The sequence below is a fragment of the Nuphar pumila genome, chromosome 10 (genome assembly GCF_984573655.1).
Source record: "Nuphar pumila chromosome 10, dmNupPumi1.hap1.1, whole genome shotgun sequence".
NCBI lineage: Eukaryota > Viridiplantae > Streptophyta > Magnoliopsida > Nymphaeales > Nymphaeaceae > Nuphar > Nuphar pumila.
Window position 1 is genome coordinate 10,111,428 of NC_143258.1, and position 27,322 is coordinate 10,138,749.

General features: G+C 36.3%; 1 protein-coding gene across 1 annotated transcript; it reads left to right on the plus strand.

The window, feature by feature from the left end:
* Positions 1-26,896, plus strand: LOC149823469 (CDP-diacylglycerol--glycerol-3-phosphate 3-phosphatidyltransferase 2-like). Its single transcript, XM_090020055.1, has 7 exons — positions 1-484; positions 10,561-10,658; positions 10,776-10,826; positions 10,969-11,082; positions 25,594-25,650; positions 25,735-25,820; positions 26,214-26,896. Exons 1-7 carry the CDS (start codon positions 73-75, stop codon positions 26,332-26,334), a joined length of 939 nt encoding a protein of 312 aa, XP_089876181.1. The 5' UTR covers positions 1-72; the 3' UTR covers positions 26,335-26,896.
* The last annotated feature ends 426 nt before the right edge of the window (positions 26,897-27,322 follow it).

The window sequence follows — 27,322 nt, forward strand, 5'->3', positions numbered from 1 at the left end:
CGTAGCTTAAAAAACAGGGCGAGAGAGAGAGAGAGAGAGAGAGAGAGAGAGAGAGAGAGAGAGAGAGAGACGATGGTGATAAAAGCGGCGGGCATTGGCAAGTCGCTCTCAGTGAAAAGCGGGAGGTGGTGCAGCAACTCGCCTGTTCCCTCTCCTATAAATAGCGCGGCCTTTCGCGTCGCCGTGGCCCTCTCCTCCCGAAGGAGCGGCGCGGGTCTCTCCTCCTCCCCCTTGCTCGCGACCCCTACCAGCGACGCTTCCGCTCGGCCCCCCACCCCCGCTCTACCCCGCGCCACAAATTGCATTTGGCCGCCGACCCCTTGCTTCTCGGCAAACCCTAGGCTCGCTTCCGCCATGGCCGCTCGCGACAAAAAGAACGAGGAGGAGGAGGAGGAGGAGCAGGGGAAGTCCGGCCCTCGTCTGCTCACCGTCCCTACCCTCCTGACCTTCGGCCGAGTCGCTGCAGTGCCTCTCCTCATCGCCGGTACGGAATTCTCTCTCATGCTCCATCTGCCGTGCTTGCTGCTCGATTTGTTGGGGATTTTGCTCTTATGTGGATAAAAAATCCGTCGAATTTGAAGGGCAGAGCGTGGCGATGCTTCTTTGATGCTTGCGTGCTTCGGTTTGGGATTTTGAAGGGGTTTTACTGACGTTTGAATCTGTTTTGGTCGTTTTATTTGCTTGGTGTTCTTTGTTGCGGTGTTTTGAGTCGTTGTTGGGTTTCTGGAGGTTCTCTTCTTGTTTCAGTTTATTTGCTTTCTGTGAAGATTTGTGGGTTCTGTTGTGGCTTTTACTCCTCCCTATCGTGGCGATCGGGGTTCGTTCGTTGGAAGCCACTACTCTGAGTAATGCCCTTCTCATTCTGGATGTATCTCATTGTCGGCGCTGGGGTTCAAAGTACTTGTTTCTATCTTATGACGTCCATTGTCTTTAAAATGCAATGCTGATGAATTCTCTAACTTTTTGCTCACTGTAAGTTCCGGATGCGAAACATTTGCGTCAAATGTATACCGTCAGTACAAACCTTTGTCCTTGATCGAACTGTCTATCACCAATTGATATTCGTTCTACAAATTTCTTCCAACTTGTCTTTAAGCTTACTCCTGCAATATAGTCATAAGTTTGAAGTTAGGAACTTGTGTGCTTCTGCAAGGAGTTTGGTGCCCATATATATATATTTATATTTCTGGAACATCATTTGAGAACTGCAAAAAACGAATGTCCTGGTCAGAGACCATGTTTGACATCCAAAGTGGCCCATGTTGGAAGATTGGTTCGTCAAAATTGTTGCAGACTGATGCTTATTAGCTATCTTAGATTAGCTAACATTAAATTATCTACTTCTTTTTTACTTTTCTTTTCCCTTTTTCCCCCAAAGATTAGGTAAGCTGGGGCATAGCCTTTGTGGGTTCAGAAGGGTGACCCTCAATTATGATAATGCGACTTCACCATGCAGCTATCTTGTTCCACTCCATTTGAAAGGAACAACTAGGCAATGTTTGGAACTATTTTTTAGTTATGATTTGAAACCAATGAATAGGATACTGATTATATTTTTTTTTTGTTTTAATAGAACCGTGTTTGGATGTTTCTACACACAATTTCTTTAACTCCTCCAATGAGCTTTTCACTTTTGTGCCTTGACAGTTGAAACCTAGGGATGTGTTTGATTATGTGTTAAGAGTTGTGAAAGTATTAGTTGATCTAGAAATGAATATTTCACCTCATACATTCTCTTGTTTTCGGGGAGGAAATTATGCATCTTTATGACATTGGCGTCATGCCATTTGTCTTCAGCTTAGGAGTGGTTTTTTGAGGAAGTGACAAAGTGGAAGGAGAGGTGGGAGTGGTAGAGGAAGAGGAGTTTACAAAGGAACAAGGGGGAAGGTGGGGCTTACAAGAATGTTTTCTCTTGCCTTCTTTGGAGAAGGGCATGACTAGTCAGTGACCTCCCAATAATAGAAGAAAGTATGTTAATGTTAGGTATGCTCCCTCACATTCTACATGGCAAAGATTGTTGGGTAGTTCGAATTGAGAACCTTGACAGCATTTACCGTGACATAGGTTGAGCGTTTCCTAGGAACTCCTCCCCCTGCATTGAGAAGGGCCAATGTCGGCAACATTCGGACATGTTTGCTTGGATAACAATAGTGTGAGGTTGTAGGAGGGCCAAGAAGGGATGAAGGCATGCAATTAGAAAATAAATAGAAACATTAAAAAAGCTCCACACTGTTTTTCAAACATCTAAACATCAATTTAGGTAATTAAAATAAATATAGAAAGAGTTTTATATAAATACATCCGAATGCTACCTTAATATCACAAAAAGTTCTATTTGTTTATTTTTATTCTCAATGACAGAGTTTGGCATCCTCCATGTTGATTATACCAATAAAGGCAATGGGTTATGGGTAATATGGGGATCTCATTTTTCTGAGCAGTGCCACTTGATTTATGGAGATCCCAATACCCTAGCGTGTTCCAGGTTTTAGGTCATGAACCACATATATAAATGTGTAATGGAGACATGAATGCATAGACAAAATATATCTGTTCTCATCATGTTGAGGCAAAAGTCTCGTCCTTAATAAGGGCAATATCTATTAGTTTTGTTAAAACCATCATCTAGATTGCATTCATATAGGGTTGCTTTAATTTTTGATACAACATAAGGCAAAGGAAACTTGACTGATAAAATTAGTGGGAAAGAAATGAAAATGGCAGTAAAAAAAGATGAATAAAAACAAAGCACTAGGTCCAGATACAATGTCTATCAAACTTTGGATGTCAATGGTTAATATTGGGATACAATGGTAAAAAAAATAGCAATATTTTATCTGCAGGAAGAATGTGAGGTGTGGAGAAATGATACTTTATATATATATATATATTAAAGGTGATATTCAAAATTCTCTAACTATAGGGACATTAAACTTATGAGTCATCCTATGAGGCTTTGGAAGAGAACAATAGAACAACATTTGAGAAGAAAATCACATCTATCAGAGAACCAATTTGGTTTCATGTCAGAAAGGTAAAGATAGAAGCTAGGCAACTTATAGAATGATTTTTAGAGAAGGGAAGAAACTCGCATATGGTTTTCATAAATTTACAGAAAGCTCATGAACAGAGTTCCAAGAAACTAATTTGGTCAGTATTAAAGAAGAAAGAGATCCCATATTGTTAGTTTTGGAGGAAAAGTGATCTTGGGAGTCGTGCCCTAAAATAAGTTGTGGAAGAAATGAGAGAAGATAGGAAAAGGTGGTCGTTCCTCTATTGTGTATCAAGAGGATGCCTTGCAGACTTCATTATATATATATATATTTGTTGTACAAAAATACCCCTATTGAGGGAAACAATTACAACAAGAATCCAATAAGAATAAATACAGAAATACCCCTGATAAAATAACACGTCACACACACACATATTTGAGGATGAGGCTTGCTGAATAGGATCAGCAGGCTGATGATTGTTGATTGCTGACGTAGACACATGCCAGAATTTCACAATCGACATAAACTGAGTATGATCATGCTCATCGACAAGGACTGCACATTCATTTTCATTAAAAAATACATGCCGAGATATCATGAGACGATTAGTTTTCAGGTTGAAGCACCTAAATCCTTTAAATTCATCATCATAGCCCACAATTTGACAAGCTTGAGCCTTAGGTTTAAACTTATCCCAAAGAGAATCATCAACATGCACATAACATTTGCAACCAAAAGCACGAAGTGTAGAATAATTAGGGTGCTCCCCAAAGAGCCTAAAATAGGGCGTATCACCATTTAATCCATCCAAAGACATACAATTAATGAGGAACACAACCATGTGGAAGGCTTCTATCCACAAATCAGTTCTCAATTTAGAATGACCGTTTCAGTTACATGCTGACATTTCATGTACAATGCCATTATCTCAAAGATATTGAATAAAATAACTCAAGGTATACTCACCACCCCCATCACTACGAAAGGCAATAAATTTTCTAGAAAACTGAGTTTTAACATAGGCTTTGAACTGTTTAAAGACAATGAAAATCTGGTCCTTTGGACTTTAGAAAGAAAATCCAAGTATACTGATTGAAATCATCCACAAAAATCATGTAATATTTAGACTTGGAACGAGACAAAATAGGTGCAGCATCCCAAACGTTGGAATGGATCTGTTCAAAGGGGAATGAAGTTCTTTTATTAGAATGGCCAAAGGGCAACTCATGACTCTTACAAGTTCGAAAACTATCACAAAAAATAAAACTCCTTGACTTTGTTTCTCAATTGAATGAGATTTTTTTTACATAAGACATGCAAGAACCCAGAATTACAATGTCTGAGATGATGATGCCATAACTTTAAATCACTAAGAGGACGATCTACTCTTGACAAAAGCAACAAACAGGAAGAGGAAGATGCTGCAAAATCTGATGACGATAGAACTTTATTCACCACATAAAGACCACCACAACTTTTCTCTTCAATGGACATCCCTTCGTGTGAATGTCCTTCACAGAAACAGAGAACAAAGAAAAAGAAACATGAGAATTCATTTGATCCGACAATTGTGAAACAAAAATAAGAGTACGTTTAATGCTAGGTGCAAGAAGAGTATTGGGCAAACAAAGGGAACCTAAACTAGTGGGAACTAAGACAATGCCTACATGAGGTCACAATTCAACCCAATCCTCGATAAGGCATGACATGAATAAATTTTCCTGAATCTCCTGTCACATGATGAGGCTGCTCCTGAATCTCTTGTCACAATTCGACCCAGTCCTCAATAAGGCTGCTCCTGAGTCGAAATACCAAGTATTCTGCAGAGCTGAAGAAGGAAGCTGCTGTCCCTTATTATTTGGCTGCCCATATGAGCTTGAAGGCCACATATACATAGTAACAAACATATTGTATTCGGGACCTAATCCTCGTATCGTCTGCATGCAAATATCTTCATCAGAAACTGGTGCGCTTATAGCAGCCAACTGATCAATGATTGATTTCATCTTATTCAGGTAGTCTATCATGTTAGAATCTCCCCTGACAAGTTTCTCAAACTCTCCTTTCAAATGATAAATTTTGGGAGTTGAGATATGCTCAAACCAATGGTTAAGAATCTGCCAAAGATCACGGGCTCACACACCTATGGGAATGTGAAGTAAAATCTCACGGGAAAGAGTGACAGCGATATATGCCATCACAACTTGATCGTTTCTGGACCATACAGAGTAGTTCGGATTTGGTTTCAGCGTTTCCACCTGTTTCCCATCCTTTGAATCCGAGTTCAACAGAAATTCTGCAGGAACATGTAGAGACCTGTCAAGATGCCCCATCATACCATGGTTGCTGTTAAACAGAGTAATTTGTTTCTTCCAAGAACAAAGTTGGAAGAATTCGAGGAAAGAAGAATTAATTGGAGAACTGGAGACTAAAGAGGCCATGAGATAATGATAGATCTAACAAGAAGATTCCTTCTTTTTTTTTTTTTTTGAAATACAACCAGATATACCAGATATATTTTCGGCCTTCTTTCTTTTTTCTTTTTTAAAATATATGAATGATTTTTTTTATTTATTTTTTTTTGGTTTATACTTTTTTTTGGTCACATGCAAAAAAGGAATCAGGAAGAGGGGCAAGCATGATCAGATGATTTCGGCAGAAATCTATGTTCACGTCAACCCTCATACGATTTTTTTTTGGAAACCAAAGAAAAAGAGGCCATGAGATAATGATAGATCTAACAAGAAGATTCCTTCTTTTGTTTTTGAAATACAACCAGATATATTTTTGGCCTTCTTTCTTTTTTCTTTTTTGAAATATATGAATGATTTATTTTTATTTATTTTTTTGGTTTATACTTTTTTTTGGTCACATGCAAAAAAGGAATCAGGAAGAGGAGTAGGCATGATCAGATGAGTTTGGCAGAAATCTATGTTCACGTCAACCCTCGTATGATTTTTTTTGGAAACCAAAGAAAAACAATAGATGGAGTTTTTTAATGCTGATAGACAAGAAAGCAAACATATATTGGATTAATATGTTGGGTTTATGCTTGATTTACAAAGGAGAAACAAATAAAAAGGACAAGCCTTGTCTCAAAACTGAAAATAAAGGATAGATCATGGTTGCCAGTTGAGGAAGCGGGAAGCGGGAAGCGGGAAGCGGGAGCGGGAAGCAAGGCACTTTCAAAATTTTAGGAAGTGGGAAGCGTGGGACCACTTAGGAGCGAATCGGGAATCGTCTCGGAAGCGACCTAGGAAGCGAGGGGGAAGAGAAAAAAATACAAAAAAATAAAAAATACAAAAAATTGGAAAAAAATGAAGGAAGCGAGGGGGAAGCGTGATGGGAAGCGCACTTTCCATAAAAGTAAAGCACGCTTCCCATTAAAAAATGGTGCTTCCCTGCGCGTTTCGGAAGCACGACGTTTCACGCTTCCGAAGCGCGCTTCCCTACTTACCTAGGCGCTTCCGGTAACTATGGGATAGATCAACAAAGGAAAAGAATACGACCCAAAAGAAAAATGAGAGAAAAGGAGAACAAGCAATAATCTTAACAACGAGAACAAAAGAAAGTTTCAAAACTGGATTGAAAGATTGAGAATAGATTGGGAAGGAGAAATAAAAGAAGAATAAGAGAAGAAAGAGAAGAATAAGAGAGGAGAAAATATAAGAATAAGATAAGGTGGATGCTAACAGACCTTTGATCCGATGGGGTGCTTACTCTCACTCCTGCTCTGATACCATGTTAGTTTTGGTGGAAAATCTGTCTTGGGAGTTGTGCCCTGAGATAACTTGTGGAAGAAGAAATAAGAGGAGATAGGAAAGGGGGGTTGTGTAAAAGTATCTTCAACAAGATACTATAATCAAGACCCAATGTTCTTCATAAAAGACAAGTGCACATATGCACAATAAGAATACAAAGAACACTTGTGCACAAAAGTACAAAACAATCAATCTCACAAATGCACTAAAAAATGAATAAAAGCTATGTCACATGGGTGCAGGTGCAGGGATTCGGCACTTCCAAAAAACCCGGGTGCGGGGGTGCGGCAGGGGCAAAAATGTAATATATATATAAAGGGGGGTTCGGGGGTTCACCCGGCGCGGGTCCGATTTTGCCACCCCTAATATATATATATATATATATATATATATATATATATATATATATATATATATATATAGAGAGAGAGAGAGAGAGAGAGAGAGAGAGAGAGAGAGAGAGAGAGAGAGAGAGAGAGAGAGAGAGAGAGAGAGTCGATTTATATCATTATCCTGCTTGACTATCCGACTAATCGACGTGTTTTGACCCTTGTGACTTTGACCTCCCCCTCCCCCTCCCCGTAGACAACATCCCCGGATCTTCGATACGCTCCGCACGAGGGCCCCTCGATCACAACTCCCACCAGTTCAGTTTTCAGCCGTTTGATGTACGATCGCTCATCTCATACCGTTGGATTTTAGCAAAAAGGATACGAACAAAATCAAAAGAGACAAATATCCTTCACTTATTGACGAGAAAACCCAATCACGCGCGAGGCTCTTTCGTAAATCACACGCTAAAGTTGTACATTTTCGTCAATACGTTGCGAAAAAAAATATTCGACCCCTCCTGCGGTCTTGCCTGGCTCTCTGATATCTCTTCTTTCTTTCTTTATCTTTTTCGTTTTCTTCCTTTTCAAATTTTTTGTTTTTGTTTTTTCTGTGTATCGTCGGAGGGATTTATCGATCGGTCGATCGAGAGAGAGGGTCAGAGGGACGAGAATGGAGGAGTGAAACCCTAGGATCCACAGTGGAGAGGAGGAGGAGGAGGAGATGGGCGTGGACGTCGCCATGGAGAGCTTGAGGGATCGAGCGATCTTCATGAGGGAGAGCTTGCAGAAGAGCCAGGAGATAACGGACAGCATGGTCTCGATCCTTGGCTCGTTCGACCACCGCCTCTCTGCCCTCGAGTCCGCCATGCGGCCCACCCAGGTACCTCTCCCTATTCCCCCCCTCGATCTCCTCGATTCTCAAACGTTTCTTCGCGATCGCACCTAGGGTTTTTGCCTTTCCTCTCTTCTTTCGCTTTCGATCGGCTCATCGAGCTTCCACTCGAAGGGGTTTTGTCGATCCGGCGTTTTCGTTGTTCAGGTTGCGAATTAGGGTTTGACGGACGCTTGTTTTTTTTTTTTTTTTTGCTGTTTGGATTTGGTTTTAGGTGAGGACGCATGCGATCAGGAGGGCGCACGAGAATATCACCCAAGATTTCTTTTTTAAATTCCGCAGCCCATTTCATAGGGCATTTTTTTTTTAAAAACCCCCAAAAAATGGACCAAAATGACCCTGGGTGCGGTCAACGCACCCAGGGTCGGGTTGACCGCACCCAGTGCCGCACCCGCACCCGAGTCGAGTCGCGTCGACGCGGGTGCGGCACCCTGCTAGCCGAATCCCTGTGACATAGAATAAAAGCTTTATTGAATACTTGGGCTTTGACCCAAAGCCATACCAAAACACAAGGGGGAACTCCCCTATTTATACACAATGAGAGGCCATGGAGGGGCTCCCAATATGATCCTTGGGACCCCTCCAACGGTTATAATTATAACCGTTGGAGGGCCCAACGATCATATTGAGTGGGCCCCTCCATGTGCTAAAACCGAAAAAAAAAGAACAAGAAAAAAAGAAAAGAAAAGAAAAGAAAAGAAAAGAAAAGAAAGAAAAGAAAAGAAAACAAAAATAAAATTACATACATATTCTCAAAAAAGAATGTCTAAAAAGACGAATATACCCTCACGGCTGAAATGAAATAATATACATTTTATATATATAATAGGTAGATACATATACATATATGTATTACCTTATATATATAATATATATTGGATTACAAGATTTGAGTACATATTTTAACAGGTTGTTCCTCTATTGTGTTTCAAAAGGATGCCCTGCAAACTTCATTATATATATATATATATATATATATATATATATATATATATTTGTTCTACAAAAATACCCTTGTTGAGGGAAACAATTACAACAAGAATAAAGACAGAAATATGCCTGATAAAATAACATGTCACACACATATAACACATACTTAACACATATAGATAGAGGGAAGTTATTCAAGATATCTATAAGGAAACTGTAATGACTGTTACGACTACATGTGGAGACAAGTTTGTTTCCAATTAGGGTTGAGTTACATCACAGTTTACTTTAAATTCATACCTTTTTACATTAGTTATAAATGAAGTAATGTCTTCATTCAAGGAAGAGGTCCCTTGGTGTATGCTCTTTGAAGATAATATAGTACTTGTTAGCATTAGCATATAAAAAAAAACTAGAACTTTGGAAGAGTGTATTAGAGAAATGATTTAAGACTTCGTAGAATAAAAACAAAATATATGAAGTGCAAGTTTAGTGTAGAAACTAGTGAGAACAATATCATGAGAATATAAGTTCTTGCAATTTAACAATGTTACATGTTTCAACAATAGTGAACTTGAAGAAGATGCCAATAGTAGGATTAGTGTTTGTTGGATAAAGTAGAGACAAACTAGTGCTGTGTTATGTGATAAAAGATTACTTTTATGATGATTAAAACGATGTTTCCATTAGGCTCCTATAAGACCAACACACTTATATGGTGCTAAATGTTGGACGATTAAGAAGTGACAAGAAGAGAGAGTACATGTCACAGAAATGCTATGTTAAGATGGATATCTGGAATTATGAAAAAGAATAAGATCAGAGGTGAATATATCAGAATGTATTTAGGAGTCCTACCAATAAAAGAAAATATTAGAGAAATGTCATTTAAGATGTTTTTTGCCTGTTGCACCTTGGCCCTATTATGACACCAGTAAAAAAGGTTGGCATGATAAAATCATAAAAGTGGACTGACGATTCACATGATTTATTTTTCTGTGCATGTGTAAGTGCATTTATTCTTCTCTTTGTAATTTGCAAAGGTGGTTGTTGGTCATGTGAATTTTTGATGCACAGATAAAGATACAATCTTAAGAGTTTCTTAAATTTGGCTAAATGCAATAGGTTTTTTGAGGCAACCCAAACCATTAAGGGCCCCTTTGATTCCAAGGAGAAAGTTGACAAAAAAAAGTGAGGCCTACCATTTTCTCCAACCCCTATAAAAAGCATCTTTTAGTCAACTTTCCCCAAAAGATTTGTTAGACCTCATGTGTTTGATAAGTTTTCTGATGTGTTATCTTAGTTAAATTTTGTCGATAGTTGGCAATAGAATCAAATGGGCCCTAAGAGATTGGTGTTAATAATGCAAAGAACCTGCAAAAATTGAAATATTGGAAGGTGAACATAGATGGCCTATATAAACACTTGCATCCTAAAGTGGATCATGATTTTCTTTTGGAAGGTTCATTGTTGAGCGGCAAAAAATAGCATTCTCTTGATATATAAGAATAGTCTATGCCTTAAACCAGTGTTTATTCATTGTGTAGGTTGTTTAGGTTCATAATCCCTTCATTCTGAGTATTTAGTTTATGTTTATCATTGCTGTTTCGTAGAGATACTGCTGCTGACATGTTAATTTTGCTCACTAGCTTTTTACCTTGATGGTTGGTGGGCAACCACAGCAACAACTGGCATCTTTCTTGCTGCAGCAGCCACAGATTGGCTTGATGGTTATCTTGCCAGAAAAGTACGCTGCTTGCCAGACATTAATTTTAAAGGTTTTTAGGATTAGTTTGCCAAATTATATTCTAATATCTTTTAATTTCTAGAAGAGATCAATGATTAGTGTTTTTACATGTATCAGATGAAAATGGGCACCACTTTTGGTGCATTTTTGGATCCTGTCGCTGATAAGGTTGCTCTGCTCTTTTTCCCTTTTTTTTTCTCATTTTTTATAATTCTAATGACAATGCAATTTACCATTACTTCATAATACATAAATTACGGAACAGCTCACAGTGTTCACCAATATAACATATTATGATAATTGTTTGCAGCTTATGGTTGCTGCAACATTGGTGTTGTTGTGCACCAGACCTCTGGAAGTTGTTGTACTTGGACGTGTGCAATGGCTGCTAACAGTGCCTTCAATTGTTATCATTTGCAGAGAGGTAATTTCTTATTTATATGAACTGCACAAATATTGAATGGTTGAAGGGAAATGGAGCTTGTGTGCTTATTTCTTGTTACAAAGATGCAACCTAATGGGCAAATTGTGTTTCACTTGTTTTACTTTGTGGTTGTGGGTGACATGATCCTACCGTTTCTTGTCCTGCTCTTCTTCATAGATCTTTTGGCTTGTGATTGTTGCATCAATAAACCTCCTTGTTTATTATATCAATTTTATTGTAGTTGTTGAGAGATATTCTTGAAATCTTCGTGTGCAAGATTGCACCCACATGCATGGTGTATAGTTAAAAGCAAAGGAAGAGTACTCTTTGCTTCAGGATTTGCAAAAAAAAAGAACCAAGTGTTTGTTACAGAGTTACCAGACGCTTCTTAGGTGTTAAGTTGTACATGTGTGTATATATATATATATATGTATGTATATATATATATATATATATATATATGGTTCATATTGTACATATATACACATATATATTCATATATGTATATATATATTTTATTTATAATGACAATAATAGGTCAATATCCATTAGGGGTATTTTGGTCATTTTAGTCCTTGTAATAGGCAGTGCCCATTAGTACTTTTACTTTTTTTTGCCCTTTTCTGTTTTTATAGGGACTATTTGGTCAAATGACAAATGGAGCTGTTGGGTTCATTTTTTACTAGTCAACATAGAGTTGACCAGTTAATAGAGTTGTTGGAACAGTCCAACCGCTATATTTATAGCTGTTGGAACAGTCCAATAGCTCTATTGAGGTCTCCCTCTCTCTTGTATGTGTAAATAGGGTCTTTTATCTCCTTTCATTTCTTAATGCTTCTCTTAAACATTCATGCTCAATAAAATGTATATTTTTTATATTCTTGTGTTCTTCTTTTAATTCCTTTATGTCTTTTATGGACTTAGTACTTGTGTATTGCCTTAGTGCTCTTGGATTGTCTCTTAGTTGGACTTGTGTATGTGCACATGTGCATGTGCACTTTGTGTTTATGGTCATGTAACCCCTTAGAGGCTTTTGTTTTGTATTTTCATATATTTCATTACACTTAGGTAGGTGGGAAGCACAATTCCCATAAACTCGCTTCGGAAGCGCGATGGTCTTCACTTATGAAACTTCATGGGAATCTCTATTCTCCCACGTTTTTTTCTATGTTTCTTGCATGCATTGTCCACACTTCCTATATGCTGTGCCCATTAAGGGTACATTAGTACTTTTATTTTATTCTTTTTTTGTCCTTTTCTGTTTTTATAGGGACTATTTAGTCAAACACCAAATAGAGCTGGTAGGTTCTTTTTTGACTAGTCAACATAGAGTTGACTAGTCAATAAAACTGTTGGAACAGTCCAACAACTTTATAGAGATTGCCTCTTGTGTATAAATAGGGGTGAATCCCATCTTGTTCTTTAATGCATTCTCAAGCATTTCTCTCTCAATAAGATCCTATATTTTTATGTTTGTTGTTTGGCCCTTAAGTGGCTTATGTGGTTGTAATCTTGTATTGACCCATAAGAAGTCTTTGTGCTATTTGCAATTGTGTTCTCTTAAGCCCATAAGAGACGCTCTCTTGTATTACTTTGCCTATTTCATTACACTGCCCACCATGCCTTTACCAAGCACTGCAATTTAAGAATCACCAATATAACCATGCGATGCTAAGAGATCAGGTACCATCGAAAAAAACACTTTGCTGCATGCTTCCATGTGAAGAACTCGTCTGGACCTAAGTTACCCCAAAACTTTGGGAACTCAAGCCTAATGATGCTCTCAATCTTGGCACTTGGTGTGAAGCGGACCCACCTGTGGATCAGGCTTATATCTCGAAACGCGTGCAAGGCAAAGGGATTTTAGATCCAGGATCTGTTTAGATCGAAGGATTCTAGATCTAAGGTTCATTTGGATCAATTTAAACCTGTTTATTTTTTGTTATGCTTAAATCCTGTTTTGGATGTCGGATCTATCTGATATCCGTCGTAAAGTTTTTCTTTTTCAGCATAAATACTTCATTATGGGGTTTTGTATTTAGTTGGCTGATGTAATCATTCTGAATTTTATTGAATTTATTCTTACTTTCCACTAAACCTAGCTTCTTTGTGGCGCACTGCAGCTTAGGAGTAGGTGCAACATATACGTTAGAAGGTGCATGTAGAATGGATCACCTCAGAACTCAAATTCTGAGAGGATCTTCAAAAGTGACCAAATTTCTAAAGCTATTGTTTTCATGGTGATTGAGATATCAAAAAAAGTTTCCAAAAGAATGTTTTTAATGTAAGCTATATTTTGAAAGACTATTCCAAAGTGGACCTAAGTAAGCTGTATTTTACAACTTTAATCATTTAAGTTGTAAGCCGTAGCTTACTGTGTGGTGGTGGCCCATTTCTTAGTTAAACTAGTTGGCAGTAGTATCAAGGATTTTGAAAAATGCTCTTAGTATACTTGAACGAGGATATTGGCAAAAGAACCAAGGGTTTGGACTGCATTTGAGTTATTAAATTTTCAATTGTACTTTTTAAAGGGCAATATACTCGTAGCAAAGGTCACAATTTGATCTTTAATGAGGACTGTAATAGAAAAAAAGGGAGAACTATGTATAGAATTGTTAGAATGAATTACAAGAATGCATAATGCATTCATAAGGTCAAACATTGGACAAACACAACCCCACAATGAGGAATAACAAAATGGTCTACTAAGGGACACCACAATAAGCCTACGGAGAGGCATAAGTTGCATATGCTTTATTGAACGAGGGCCTAAAAGGCCATTTCTTACATGGGGGAATACCCCTCTATTTATACACAAAGGAGTGAGAGAGAGAGAGAACATTGGGAGGCCCAAAAGGGGACTCGTTGGGCCCCCAACGGTCACATTTGTGACCGTTGGGGGTCCAACGACTCCTTTGGTTGGGACCCCCAATGCAATGCATTAAATGCATTTTACAATAAATAATAAATAAAAAGAAAAAAGAAAATATAAAATAAAATACATGTAAAAAGTTGTAAAAAGACTAAAATGCCCCTAATGGGCAGAATTACAAAAATACCCTTTATCGGGTATGATGAGATAAATACATATATATGCATATATATACATATATATGCATATATGATTACATATATTTTAACACCCCTCATCAAACTTTGCGTGGGGATAACGAGAAGTTCGAAGATACAAAAGGAGGGTTCCAGTCTTCAAAAAAATCTTCAATGAAAGTCACCAATATTATAGCACATGAAAGAACTTTGCATCTGTCAGCCTTTAACTGTCTTTAATGATCATCCCCAAACTCTTTTCACGATGTATCATAAATGCTTCATTCATCCCATCTTGAAGATCCTGTGGAACAAGCCAAAAGAACTCCAAGTAAAAAATACTTTTGTATCTTAATCAAATAAGAGATATCAAAAAATGGATAATAGACCATAACATTGATTAAGAAGGACAATGATTCAAAAGATAATTTATGCATTTTGATTGAGTATTTATGCAAAACACGAATTAACCTTAAACATTGATAAAACACACTAAGTTCTTGAAGAAAGATAAGTGCACAAAGGCCACACTAAGAACATTTGACCAAAAATATCTCCAAGAACCATGTAAAAATGCCTTTAAAGATGTGCACTTCAAGCATCATCACCACAAAGGAATACGTGTGCAAAGACACACCAAGAACACTTGAATAAAAGTACCCAAAGGTACAAAGGGGACACCCACAAATGCAAAAAATTGAATTTCTTAGAATAGGTGAGCACTAAGGCTCCCAGAATCATTATTACAAAGGGTTTTATCAATATTTAGGAGTGTGTGCACGGAGAACACTCACAAGTGCACAAAAACACACAAAATATGAGATTTTTATTAAGATAAAGTAAAAAATTTCATGTATTAGAAATATATCTAAAAAGACAATATTCACATAAGAACAAATTGCTCCCAAGGGAAATGTACAAGAGCATACGAAAGAAAGCATGTTTAACACACATAGATCACCAATAAAGAAACATTTTATCAACAAAAGATGAGTTAATGATTTCTCTCACATCTTAGAGAGAAGAAATTCTATGCCAAACAAATGTCATATGTGAACTTGCAAGGACATGATTTAAAAAACATCCACCCAAGAGTCAAGATAATGAGTGTTATTTTAGTAGAGAACCTTACACATTTAGGAACATCTCACTCAAATGATTGCAATTACAAAAACTCATTTTGCATATCAAATACAAAGGTGGCCAAAACCATAAGCACTTAATATGTAGATTAAATGCCAAAAAATCAATTTGATTTTAAAATATGCATATTAATGATATGATTCACTTGTATATTTAATAGATAAAATATGAATGAAATTTCACAAATTTCAACAATAGTTCATCCACTACAAGCAACTACCTCATTAGTCCTCAAAAACCCACAAATCAAGTGTATAAGATATTAGAACAAGAACATAATCATAATGCCATTAAAGGCTAAAAGACACACACAAAAGTGTGTATAAACACCTCTTGTCTACATGTAATAATACTTGAAATGCGTGTATCAACGACAAGAACAAGAGAATACACTTCAATATGGACCAAAAGCATCTCTTGTTTTCGTAAAAAGATACTCAAAATCAAATATGTTCAGCTACTAGAACAAGAGTATCAAGCCAACCATGGGCTAAAACAAATACATCTCTTGGCTACATAAAATGACACTTGAAATGAGTGAAAGAAGCGAACCATTGGCATACATCTCAGCGACTAGAACAAGGACACAAATGCCAACATGGACTAAAATCACACACCATGGTGTGAATCAACGTGCCTTGTCTACATATGATGACACTTAGATAAGAGTTATAAAAGGAGAAGACTTTTGAGGCAATAAGACTTGTAATGACAAACATTTAACAAATTATCAATTTCAATATATCTTAAAACACTTATGGTTTCAAACTTTAGACATCCATCGAATGTATACATAATTAAGAGCATCCATAATAAAATCAATGGCCAAAATAAACCAGTGACACATTCATAATTAGAGATCACATAACAAGTCATTTTAGAGTCAAACTACAAGTTGACAATCTAAAATGACATAACACGAGGTGCACATAACTCACCTCAACAAACATCTCTAATATAACAATAATAAGGTCAAACAAATGATGCATTAAATAACAACATATGATGGACAAATATAAATACCATAAAAAGGCAATAAACACTGAAGGGAATCATTTTTCAAATAAAAGTTTTTACAAAAAGGACCGATTAAAAATCGAATCAAAGGTCCAATATAACCAATCACAACAATATGCCTCGTAACAACAATTTTGCATAAACACGAATTATGCTTAATCATGATCAATTCTTTAATTTATACCAAAAAAGACTTATCGTGAAACATTAAGCAAATAATGCATATGAAATTTCTATATCATGGAAGAAGAGGAAGCTCACGAAAGCTCTCATAATACAACATGCTAAAAAAGGCATACATAAAATAGAGAAAATATCTCATTAAAGTGGGATAGAGCCCACACAAGAAGATGATTTTGAATGCAATAGGTTCAATAATGAACCAATAAACATGCACATAAAGTGCGAGTAGACACACCCACTAAGGGATGAAGCGAGAAGAAGGTTATGAAATCATTTATCATAATGCAATCATATTTTAGAAAACATTGAGTTATCATGTAATGAAGCAAGGTGGTCTTCCACAAATGTTCTTCGAACACTCAAAAAGAGGTGTCTAAAAAACACTTTAAGCAAAACCCATAAAAAGGGTAAAAGAGGAACACCACACATGAATAAACAATTTTATTTATGTAAAAGAATGCTTCAAAAGCATTACAGAACAGTTATCAAAATGTATTCACGACAATCTAGAGATGAAAAATCTAGAACCATTCTCAAACATTGAGAACATCTTAATGCTATCAATTGTAATACAAAAATACATATTTTCAAAAGATGACACAAGAGAGTTTTAACAAGGAACCAAGGAATATGCATAGATAAAAGAAACAATATGAGAGACTAAGTGCATACATTCTCATAGAAAAAGCACTTATGCAATAATTAAAGACATGTCTCATAAAATAAACATCCTTTTAATCAAGTTTAAGCATATATGCAAATGATTATATAAAATTTTACATTTTTAAGCATGTAACGAATCGAGAATTTCAAACATGAATATGCATGTCTATCAAGGATGAAATACAAATTGTATTTTGACGATTATCATATATATATATATATGTGAAAAACAAGTTTATATTTTATAAAATAAGACATCATTATCAAATCATTAAGATAATACAATGATTGACGAAACATCTAGAATAAATAATTCATGGTTATACATATATATATATATATATATTAGAGTTATTTTCAAAAAAAGGCTTCAAGATTCAAAACATACTACATATATCTAGTTTCCTTAAATAAGTTCAATGATGGTTAAAATACTATTTTAGAAAAAACCATACATTTCCTTTCAAAACATACTATATATAGATATATATGTATATATGTTTACATATATATCAATATATATATATATATATATATATATATATATATATATATATATATATATATATATATTCAATGGTAGAAAAAAAACAAGTGTTTTTCTCGTGTGTAATGCATGGGCTAAATACTTGAAAAGTGTAAGAATACATGCCAAGTAATCCCAAGTAGAAGGAAGAGAGATAAGAGATAACAAACGCTTCATCAAAACGTAAAAAAAGAAAAGAGGTAACAAAAACTTCACCACTTTTTCGATTTTTTGAACATCACGCTTTCCAATGCACCGAAGGACTAGCTTGATTATAACCGTGCTCTGATACCATGTTAGAAAGTATTCGGAAATGAATTACAAGAATGCATAATGCATTCATAAGGTCCAACATTGGACAAACACAACCCCACAATGAGGAATAACAAAATGGTCCACTAAGGGACACCACAATAAGCCTACGAAGAGGCATAAGTTGCATATGCTTTATTGAATGAGGGCCTAAAAAGCCATTTCTTACATGGGGGAATACCCCTCTATTTATACACAAAGGAGTGAGAGAAAGAGTGAGAGAGAGAGAGAGAACATTGGGAGGCCCAAAAGGGGACTCGTTAGGCCCCCAACGGTCACATTTGTGACCGTTGGGGTCCAACGACTCCTTTGGTTGGGACCCCCAATGCAATGCATTAAATGCATTTTACAATAAATAATAAATAAAAAGGAAAAAGAAAATGTAAAATAAAATACATGTAAAAAGATGTAAAAAGACTAAAATGCCCCTAATGGGCAGAATTACAAAAATACCCTTTATCGGGTATGATGAGATAAATACATATATATATGTATATATGATTACATATATTTTAACAAGAATAGTATGTTTTCTTTGAAATGTTTCTGTTCTTCATTCTCTCCAAAGCCCTATCGAGATCTTTGGATTTTTGAGTTCGACAACCATAAATGAACAATAAACTGGAAGTTTCTCACCTTGAGATACTATCTACGGTTGTTCATTTCTCGGGGGCATGACAAGAAAAGAACATCAGAAGTCAAAAAGGAAAATGAGCAATGGACAAAGATTAGATATGCTAGGAGTAAAAGAAGATAAAAACACAAAACATATCACTAGAGACGGCCATGTCAAGGCGATGTAATTATAGTGCTATTAATACAATCAGACAAAAATTTCTTCACATTAAGAAAATCACAAATAAGATTAATACATTGATTAAAAGAATGTCTTGTATAAGGTGAATGTAGGGTGATGTCATGTAAGCTCATCTTGTTATTTATTCATGACAAAAATCTACATCTTTTGTTCTTAAGAAGCTTCTACTTTTTCTCGTAGTATAATAAAATTACCTGATAATGCTTATTATCAAATCCATTGAAATATTATAAGGGGATGTTTGGCTGATGAGCTTACAAATCCATTCCAAGATAATGTTATGGTAGCAACATTTTTGAACCCTAAAATGAATCCAGGGAAAAGAAAACCTGGAGAATCTACTCTTTGAGGCCTCCACCAATTGGTGCATGAGCTGCCATCTAGGCATCATTGCGACCTCTGTTACACTTGTTTTTGTGGTAGGACCTTGCCTGAACTTTTACCTCACCCTACACTCCAGCAGGCCCCCACCTTGTACCCACTCCTTCATCTTGCAATGCCACCGCCCCTTGTCCCCCAGTCTGAGCCTTGCTCCCTCATCTACCACCTTCAACTCTGGGATCCCTGTTAAAAATGTAATCCTTACGTATATATATTAGTATGTATATATATAAAGATACATATACATATATATTATATATATATGTATACATATCTATATATATATACTAATATATATTTATCTTGATCATAATACCCGAAAAGGGTATTTCTGTAAATTCACTTTTTACGCATATTCCACTTGGAATATGATTGTATTTTATTTTTATTTTTTCCTTTTCTTTCTTTCTTTTCCTTTATTCTTTTTTTTTATTTCTTTTTTATGGCTTTTCGTGCCACCTTGGTAAGACTCCCCAAAAAGAGTCATTGGGGAGCCCCCAAGGTGACCCCCTTGAGGTGTATAAATAGGGGTATTTCTCCTTGTAAATTTAAGGCTTGAGTGACTCAAGCTTCTCTTTTTTATTCAATATATTTGTGTTGCATGCCTTTGTGCATGTTTGCATTATTTTACGTTTTTTGCGTATTTGTTCAAGTGTTCTTTGAGTGCCTTTGTGCACATCTTTTGTGAAGTATTAGTGCTTGCATGCGTATTGTCTCTTCATAGACATTTTTACATGGTATTAGAGCTTGGTTTGAAGAAAGAAGGCCGTGTGATCGAGTGCCTCAAAAAGCGTGCCTTCAAAGTTTCTGGTGATTGGCGTGAAGACTTATCTTCATCCAATATTTTGGAAGTCTTCCACAACAAGTAAGATTTAAAATCTTATTGCGATACGTGATTTTTTATCTTCTCTCTCCTCTTTAATGGGCGAAAAAGACTCCCATTTCTCTCTTGGCTTCAAGTTGAATGACTCAAAGTATCATGTTTGGGCCGGGAACATGGAAGCTCACATAAAAGGTAAAGGTCTTTGGGGATACGTTCTTGGTTCTATACCGGAACCCAAACCAAAGATTACTTTAGTAGAGAAAGGCGAAATCAAAATCCTCGAAGGAGAAGAAAGAAATAAAGCTCTTGAAGAATATTCCAAGAGACATGAGGAATGGGAAATGAAAAATTTTAAGATTCTTTTTTGGATTTTTTCATCGGTTGAAACTAAGATCAATGCCAATATTATTAAGTTCAAGAAAGCATCGGAAGTTTGGCATTATCTTGAAAAAATATACACGTCAAGAGACTTATCCCACAAGTACTATCTCCAAAAAAGGGCTTTGACCCTTCAACAAAATGAAATGTCCATAAGGGAATATTTTGCGGAATTGTCATTCATATGGGATAAACTCGCGATGCTTGAGCCTAAGTGGAGTGGAGAAGCTATTGAGCTTAGGTACAAACAATTGGAAGAGGATCATTTTTTTAATTTTTTGAATGGTCTTAGACCTGAGTTCGACCAAATTTGGTCTTCTCTCCTCTCCTCTCCTCTCCTCTTTCGTTTCCCCCTCTCTTGAAGATGTCATTACTAAGCTAAGTGGAGAGAAAACTCGTATGAATTCTAGCAAAAATAATTCGAGTGTTCTTACAACTTCATCTAATGAAGAAAGTAATGCCGTTAATGTTGTTTTAAGACCGGGAAACAATGTACGAGCTTATAAGCCTCCTCACTTCAAAAATCAAAATCAAGGATCAAGTGGTCAAGGAGGAAGAAGGGACTACAACAAACTTGTGTGCCATTTTTATAAGGAACCAGGGCACATCAAACCTATTTGCCCTAAATGGAAGAAGCTGCTTGCCATGGCCACCACTTCTCAAAAGGAAGAAAATGTGACTTCCTCAAATGGGCTTCTTTCTCTTCATCAAATCGTGGAAGCACTTCAACCACTTCTTAAGGGAGCTGTTTCTGGAGCAGCTACATCTACCTCTCCTTCTCCTGGTAAGACCTCTTGGCTCTTAGATTCAGGTACCTCCTTTCATATGTCCCCCAACATATGTTTATCCGATTTTCTAAAATATTCATCAGTATCTTTTGTTTCAACTGCGGATGATACTTCGCTAGAAAATAAAGGCACTGAAAATTTTGAAGAAAAAAGCTTTTTTATTTCGAAAATTAGATTTATTCCAACGCTAAATTTAAACTTGCTTTTTGTCTCTCAACTCTCGGACCATGGATGTGATGTAAAATTCTCATCTGATAAATGTTGGATACAGGATCGACGGTCTGGGAAATTGATTGAGGAAGACTCTAGAAAGAAGATCTCTACTATGTGGACTTTCTTCAAATTCCAAAAGATTCTTTTTGTAACGTGCTGCATCACAAAAACATTAATGCATGGCATAAACGACTTGGTCACCACAATGTCAAAAAAATTTTGTATCTTTCTTTTGCCAAACATTTATGTAAGGAAAATTTTGTTTGTAATGATTGCACACTTGGTAAAATGAGAAGTTTACCATATTATCAAAGATCCATGTTTACTGCAAAACCTTTTGAACTTATTCATTCGGATGTTTGGGGATCGACATCTATTATTTCAAAGGGAGGGTTCTCTTATTATATGATATTTGCGGATGATTTCTCTAGATTTACCTGGATATATTTCCTCAAATATAAACATGAAGTTTTTACAATATTTAAGACTTATCATATGATGATTAAGAATCAATTTGATGCAAATCTGAAAATCTTTAGATCTGATTCTGGAGGAGAATATCTCTCAAATGATTTTAAAAGCTATCTTGAGAAATATGGGATAATTAATAAAAAATCATGTCCCAAAACACCCAAACAAAATGGTTTGGCTGAAAGGAAACATAAGTACATTATTGAGACAACCAAAACCCTGCTCATTTCCCAAAACATTCCGAAAAGATTTTGGGCCGAAGCGACTCTTGCATCTGTTTATCTTATTAACCGCCTTCCATCAAAAAATTTAGATAAAATTTCGCCATTTGAAATTTTGTATAAAAGGGATCCTGATTATAGCAGGTTAAGGGTTTTTGGGTGCAAATGTTTTATTTTGACAGATACAAATGATAAACTTTCTCCTAAAGCCATTCCATGTGCCTTCCTTGGGTATTTTGAGACCCAAAAAGGATTTCGATGCTATGATGTAAAAAATGATAAATTATGTGTCTAGAAATGTAAGTTTTTTAGAAAATGTTAGTGGATTCGAAAATTCTGATTCTCATGAGGAAAATATGGATTATTCTTTTTTATTTGAACTCTTATCAAGAAATGATGACATTAGTGATGTTGAATTCACACCAAGTGAAAATGAAGTAGAAGAGAATAACCATCCTCCTCAGCCTTTCATCTATCATGAGGCTGATGATCGAACTTCTAGAGAGCCTGTTGTATAAAGACATAGAGACCAAAGCAGTTTAAAAGTGCTATAGAAAAATATAGTGAGCCTAATGAGACAATAAGTTCTCAAAGAACTGAGAGAAATAAGAGACCTCCCACTAGATTCATATCCTATGATTCTTTTTCTCCCAAACATAGAGCGTGCCTTAGCGCCATTTACTCATATGTTGAGCCCAAAATTTTTGAAGAAGCCCAAAAGATGAATGAATGGGTAGAAGACATGAAAAATGAACTAGAGGCCCTTAGGAAAGCCTAAAACATGGGAGTTTTAGGATCTTCCTAAAGGAAAGAAAAATATAGGATGTAGGTGAGTTTTTAAAGTCAAAATCAAGAGTGATGGGACTCTTGTGAGATATAAGGCACATCTAGTTGCTAAGAGATATGGTCAAGAATATAGGGTAGACTATGATGAAACGTTTGTTCCAGTTGCTCGGATGGTTATCGTTATATGTCTTATTACCATCGCTTCAATTAAAAAATGGAATATTTATCAAATGGACGTTAAAAATGCTTTCTTAAATGTGGATTTAAATGAAGAAGTTTATATGACTGCTCCTCCTGACATGGATTGCCCTAATGGTAAGGTTCTCTATTTATGAAACACTCTTTATGGTCTAAAACAAACCCCCAAAGCTTGGTATGACGGATTTAACAGTTTAATGATAGAAAATGGATTTGTCTCATGCTATATTGACACTGCCTTGTTTGTAAAGAAATCTGATGCAGGAATTATGATATTTTTTCTATATCTTGATGACATGTTAATCACAGGTGATGATACCAAGGGAATTAAAAAAATTAAGTCTGCATAAACTGAAATTTTTGAGATATCAGACTTTGGTTTTCTGACATATTTTTTGGGCATTGAAGCCGTTTTTCTCATAGCGGATATTTTTTATCTCAAACTAAGCTTGCTTGTAAGATAATTGACATGTTAGGCATTACTGATGACAAAATTTGTGAAACACCCGAGGTTGTGGGGTCCAAGATGAAGATCGATGATGGGTTTATTTTGGATAATCCTACTCCTTACAGACAACTAGTTGGGTCATTGATGTATCTTAGCATCACTAGACCCAATATATCTCATGCAGTGCACATTGTCAGTCAATTCCAACACGCTCCTCCGTCAGTGCACATGAGTGCAGTCCTCCGAATCATCAGATATATAAAAGGGGCGGTAAATAAGGGAGTATTTTTTTCATCATCCTCTGATTTAAATTTAATTGTATATACTGACTCTGATTAGGGAGGTGATCCTAATAACTGTCACTCCACCACTGGTTTCTGTATCTTTTTAGGTGAATCATTGGTCTCTTGGAGGTATAAAAAGCAACAGTAGGTCTCCTTGTCCTCCGCCGAAGCTGAGTATAGAGCCATGGCCTCCACAACCATGAAAATAGTATGAATTCGGCGTCTGCTAAAAGATATGGGAGTTCATATTCAAGAACCGACAAAGTTATGTTGTGACAATAAGAGTGCGATATACATTGCCAAAAATCATACCTTCCATGAGCGTACGAAGCATATAGAGATGGACTGCCATTATGTTCAAAAAGAATATTTGAAGAAAATCATCGATCTTCCATATGTGACATCAGAATATCAACTAGCGGATTTCTTTACTGAGGCGCTTTGCTCTCATCTTTTTTATTTTCTTTTGGGCAAACTTGCGGTTATCGCACTGTAAGTTTGAGGGGGGTGTTAAAAATGTAATCATTATGTGTGTGTATATATATATATATAGATAAAGATAAAGATAAAGATATGTATACATATATACACTAATATATATTTATTTTGATCATAATACCCGAAAAGGGTATTTATGTAAATTCACTTTTTATGCATATTCCACTTGGAATATGATTGTATTTGATTTTTATTTTTTCCTTTTCTTTCTTTCTTTTTTTTCTTTCTTTTTTATGGCTTTTCGTGCCACCTTGGGAAGGCTCCCCAAAAAGAGTCATTGGGGAGCCCCCAACGGTCACAATTGTGATTGTGACCGTTGGGGGCTCCCAACGACTCCTTTTGGGAGCCCCCAAGGTGACCCCCTTGAGGTGTATAAATAAGGGTATTTCCCCTTGTAAATTTAAGGCTTGAGTGACTCAAGCTTCTCTGTTTTATTCAATATATTTGTGTTGCATGCCTTTGTGCATGTTTGCATTATTTTACGCTTTTTGCGTATTTGTTCAAGTGTTCTTTGAGTGCCTTTGTGCACATCTTTTGTGAAGTATTAGTGCTTGTATGCATATTGTCTCTTCATAGACATTTTTACAATCCCATGCCACACCTTTATTCCTCCTGCCTCACGGAGTGCATCCACAATGCTGTCGCCAACTGCCTTTTGGATGTCAGAACCATTGCAGTAAATGGTTCTTTGTCATCCAAAAACCTGTTAGTAATCCAACTTGGGGTCTTTCATAACTTTATTTTCAAAACTAAATTTTTGAAAAACAAACTTTTCAAAAAATTTCATCCAAATGGTTCTAGATCATCGATTCCTGTTTTGAGAGTAAAAAACATGAAACTTTTATTAAATAATTATAGAATAACAAGGTGTCACGTGTAAGAAAACAACACAGCACCATTTAAACATGAAAGGACAGGAGGAGTGGGTGAGGAGGGGAACCCAACCCCACATGGCAGGGTGCAAACAGTTTTGGTCAGCATGCAGCAAACATCTGAACTCCATATTTCTCTTTGAATGAGTGCATGTATAGAGATGCAATAATCAACATGCCATTCAAAAGTTAGTTATTCTTTGTTGTCTGGATGGCCCACCATCCCAACTAGCAATTACTTCGTTATCCAGTTCTACATTCAACTTCACTCTTAATCCTTATGTGTGGTTACAGTTTCTGCCCTTCACAAATTGTGATATTCCTAGAGATATCTTTGCTTCATTACTTAACTATTTGATTACTAGTTCTAATGCCACTTTCTGGCCCTGCTCATTGTTTGCATCCTTATTTGGTAATTTGAGTCCATCATGAATTTTGCAGATAACCATGTCAGCAATAAGGGAATGGGCTGCTTCCCAAGATACAAGTGTTATTGAGGTTCTCTGCATACCATGCTCCCTCGTAGATTATTCTTGACAATTTTTTCCTATTCTTTGTTCACTGACAAGGATCTCATGACAGGCTGTTGCTGTGAGCAATTTGGGGAAATGGAAAACAGCAACTCAGATGACCGCCCTAACGATCCTCCTGGCTGCGAGGGATAGCAGGTTGTCTGTTATCTTCTTATATTTCTAGCCCATGTTTTGTTAGTTCAATTACTTTCAGCCTCTCTTTTCAGTTGATTTCTTGAATTGGGGTTTTTGCCGGAGTCTAGAAACATGATATCCAAGTGTTCGGGTGATTCAACCCTCAAGTGTTGCAGGCAATCCTGGACATTCTGTGGCCAGCTCTATCAGTCCGGAATATTTTAACAGCGGAATAGGCAACCTCACTGGGTTGGGTGCTTGGTGTTTTTTATTATTATAAGTTCATTTTGAATCACTGGAGTTGGTGTCAAGTAGATGATGTGGTACCTGACTTGAGCTGGTCCAGTTGAGTCCATATTTTTTTGGTGTTTGTGTTTTGGACAGCCTTTGATTTCTCTGTCATATATCATGCAGTCATGCTGGTCCAAACCTTTTAGCTACTTCTGGAGTTGTTCTACTGTATCTCTCGGCTGGGCTTGCTCTCTTCTCTTTGGTCATATACATGAAAGGTATCTGGAGAATACTTCTAAAGTAGTTGCCTTTGGTTCAAAGCCAACTGTGGAAAATGATTATTTTGGTTGCACCAGACAATTTTTGTAAAATGGGATGAGTTTGATTATTTATTTCTTGGGAAGTTCTTATTTTCATCCTTCCCTAGTTTGGACTCTTATGATCGATGTCCCAGCGGATATGGCTGCGGATACGGAGATACAACCTTTTTTGTGAAGTTTCCAATATAATTAGTATATAAAGGGATGCGGCATGGGAGTCAAAATGGAGTATCAGTGGGACACGATTTTTTATTTATAGCAATTCTGCTGCATATGGTGAGCTTCACAACAGCAATGAATATGGTGTAAATGCCTATTGGACTTGTATGCTGGCCTGGTGGACTCTGGTTTTGTTATAGAAAGGAGCAATTCTTTTGTGACATTCTCAACAGAGAATCACAATAATAGAGAATAACATCTCTGTCATATACAACTTATAAGGCTTTGAGATTTTTTCTCTGCTATTAGCAATTGGGTTGTATCCTTTGGCATTTTATTTGTAAATGCTATTTGTTTATTTTATTTGTTTCAAGTGCGCTTCTGAGTGTTCCCTTGTTTTATTTTAATAAATTCTGCAATAACTGTGTAAATCATAACATTTTCTCTGTTGCCATAGGTGCCTCTGCTGCAATTCTTTTGAATCATTCAAATGTGGCCTGCATGATGCTTCCTGTTTATTATAAATCTTGCTTTTCTAATAGCATGATGATGGGAGTTGTGAATTTTCCATTAAGGGTTGCATTCTAAGTTTTTATTGATGGTAGCACCTTAGATTAGTTTTAATTTCTAGTGTTGGGTTGATTATTATAGATCATGTGTCCAAATAGAAAGCATTTCTTGAAGAGCAGGGACAAGGAGAATACACATTATTCTAGTAATTTTATGAGTTATTGAGAACATCCAGGAAAAATACGATAAACTTCCGATGGAAAATATTACCCATCCAAGCGAAAGCTGCTGTAACCAAATACA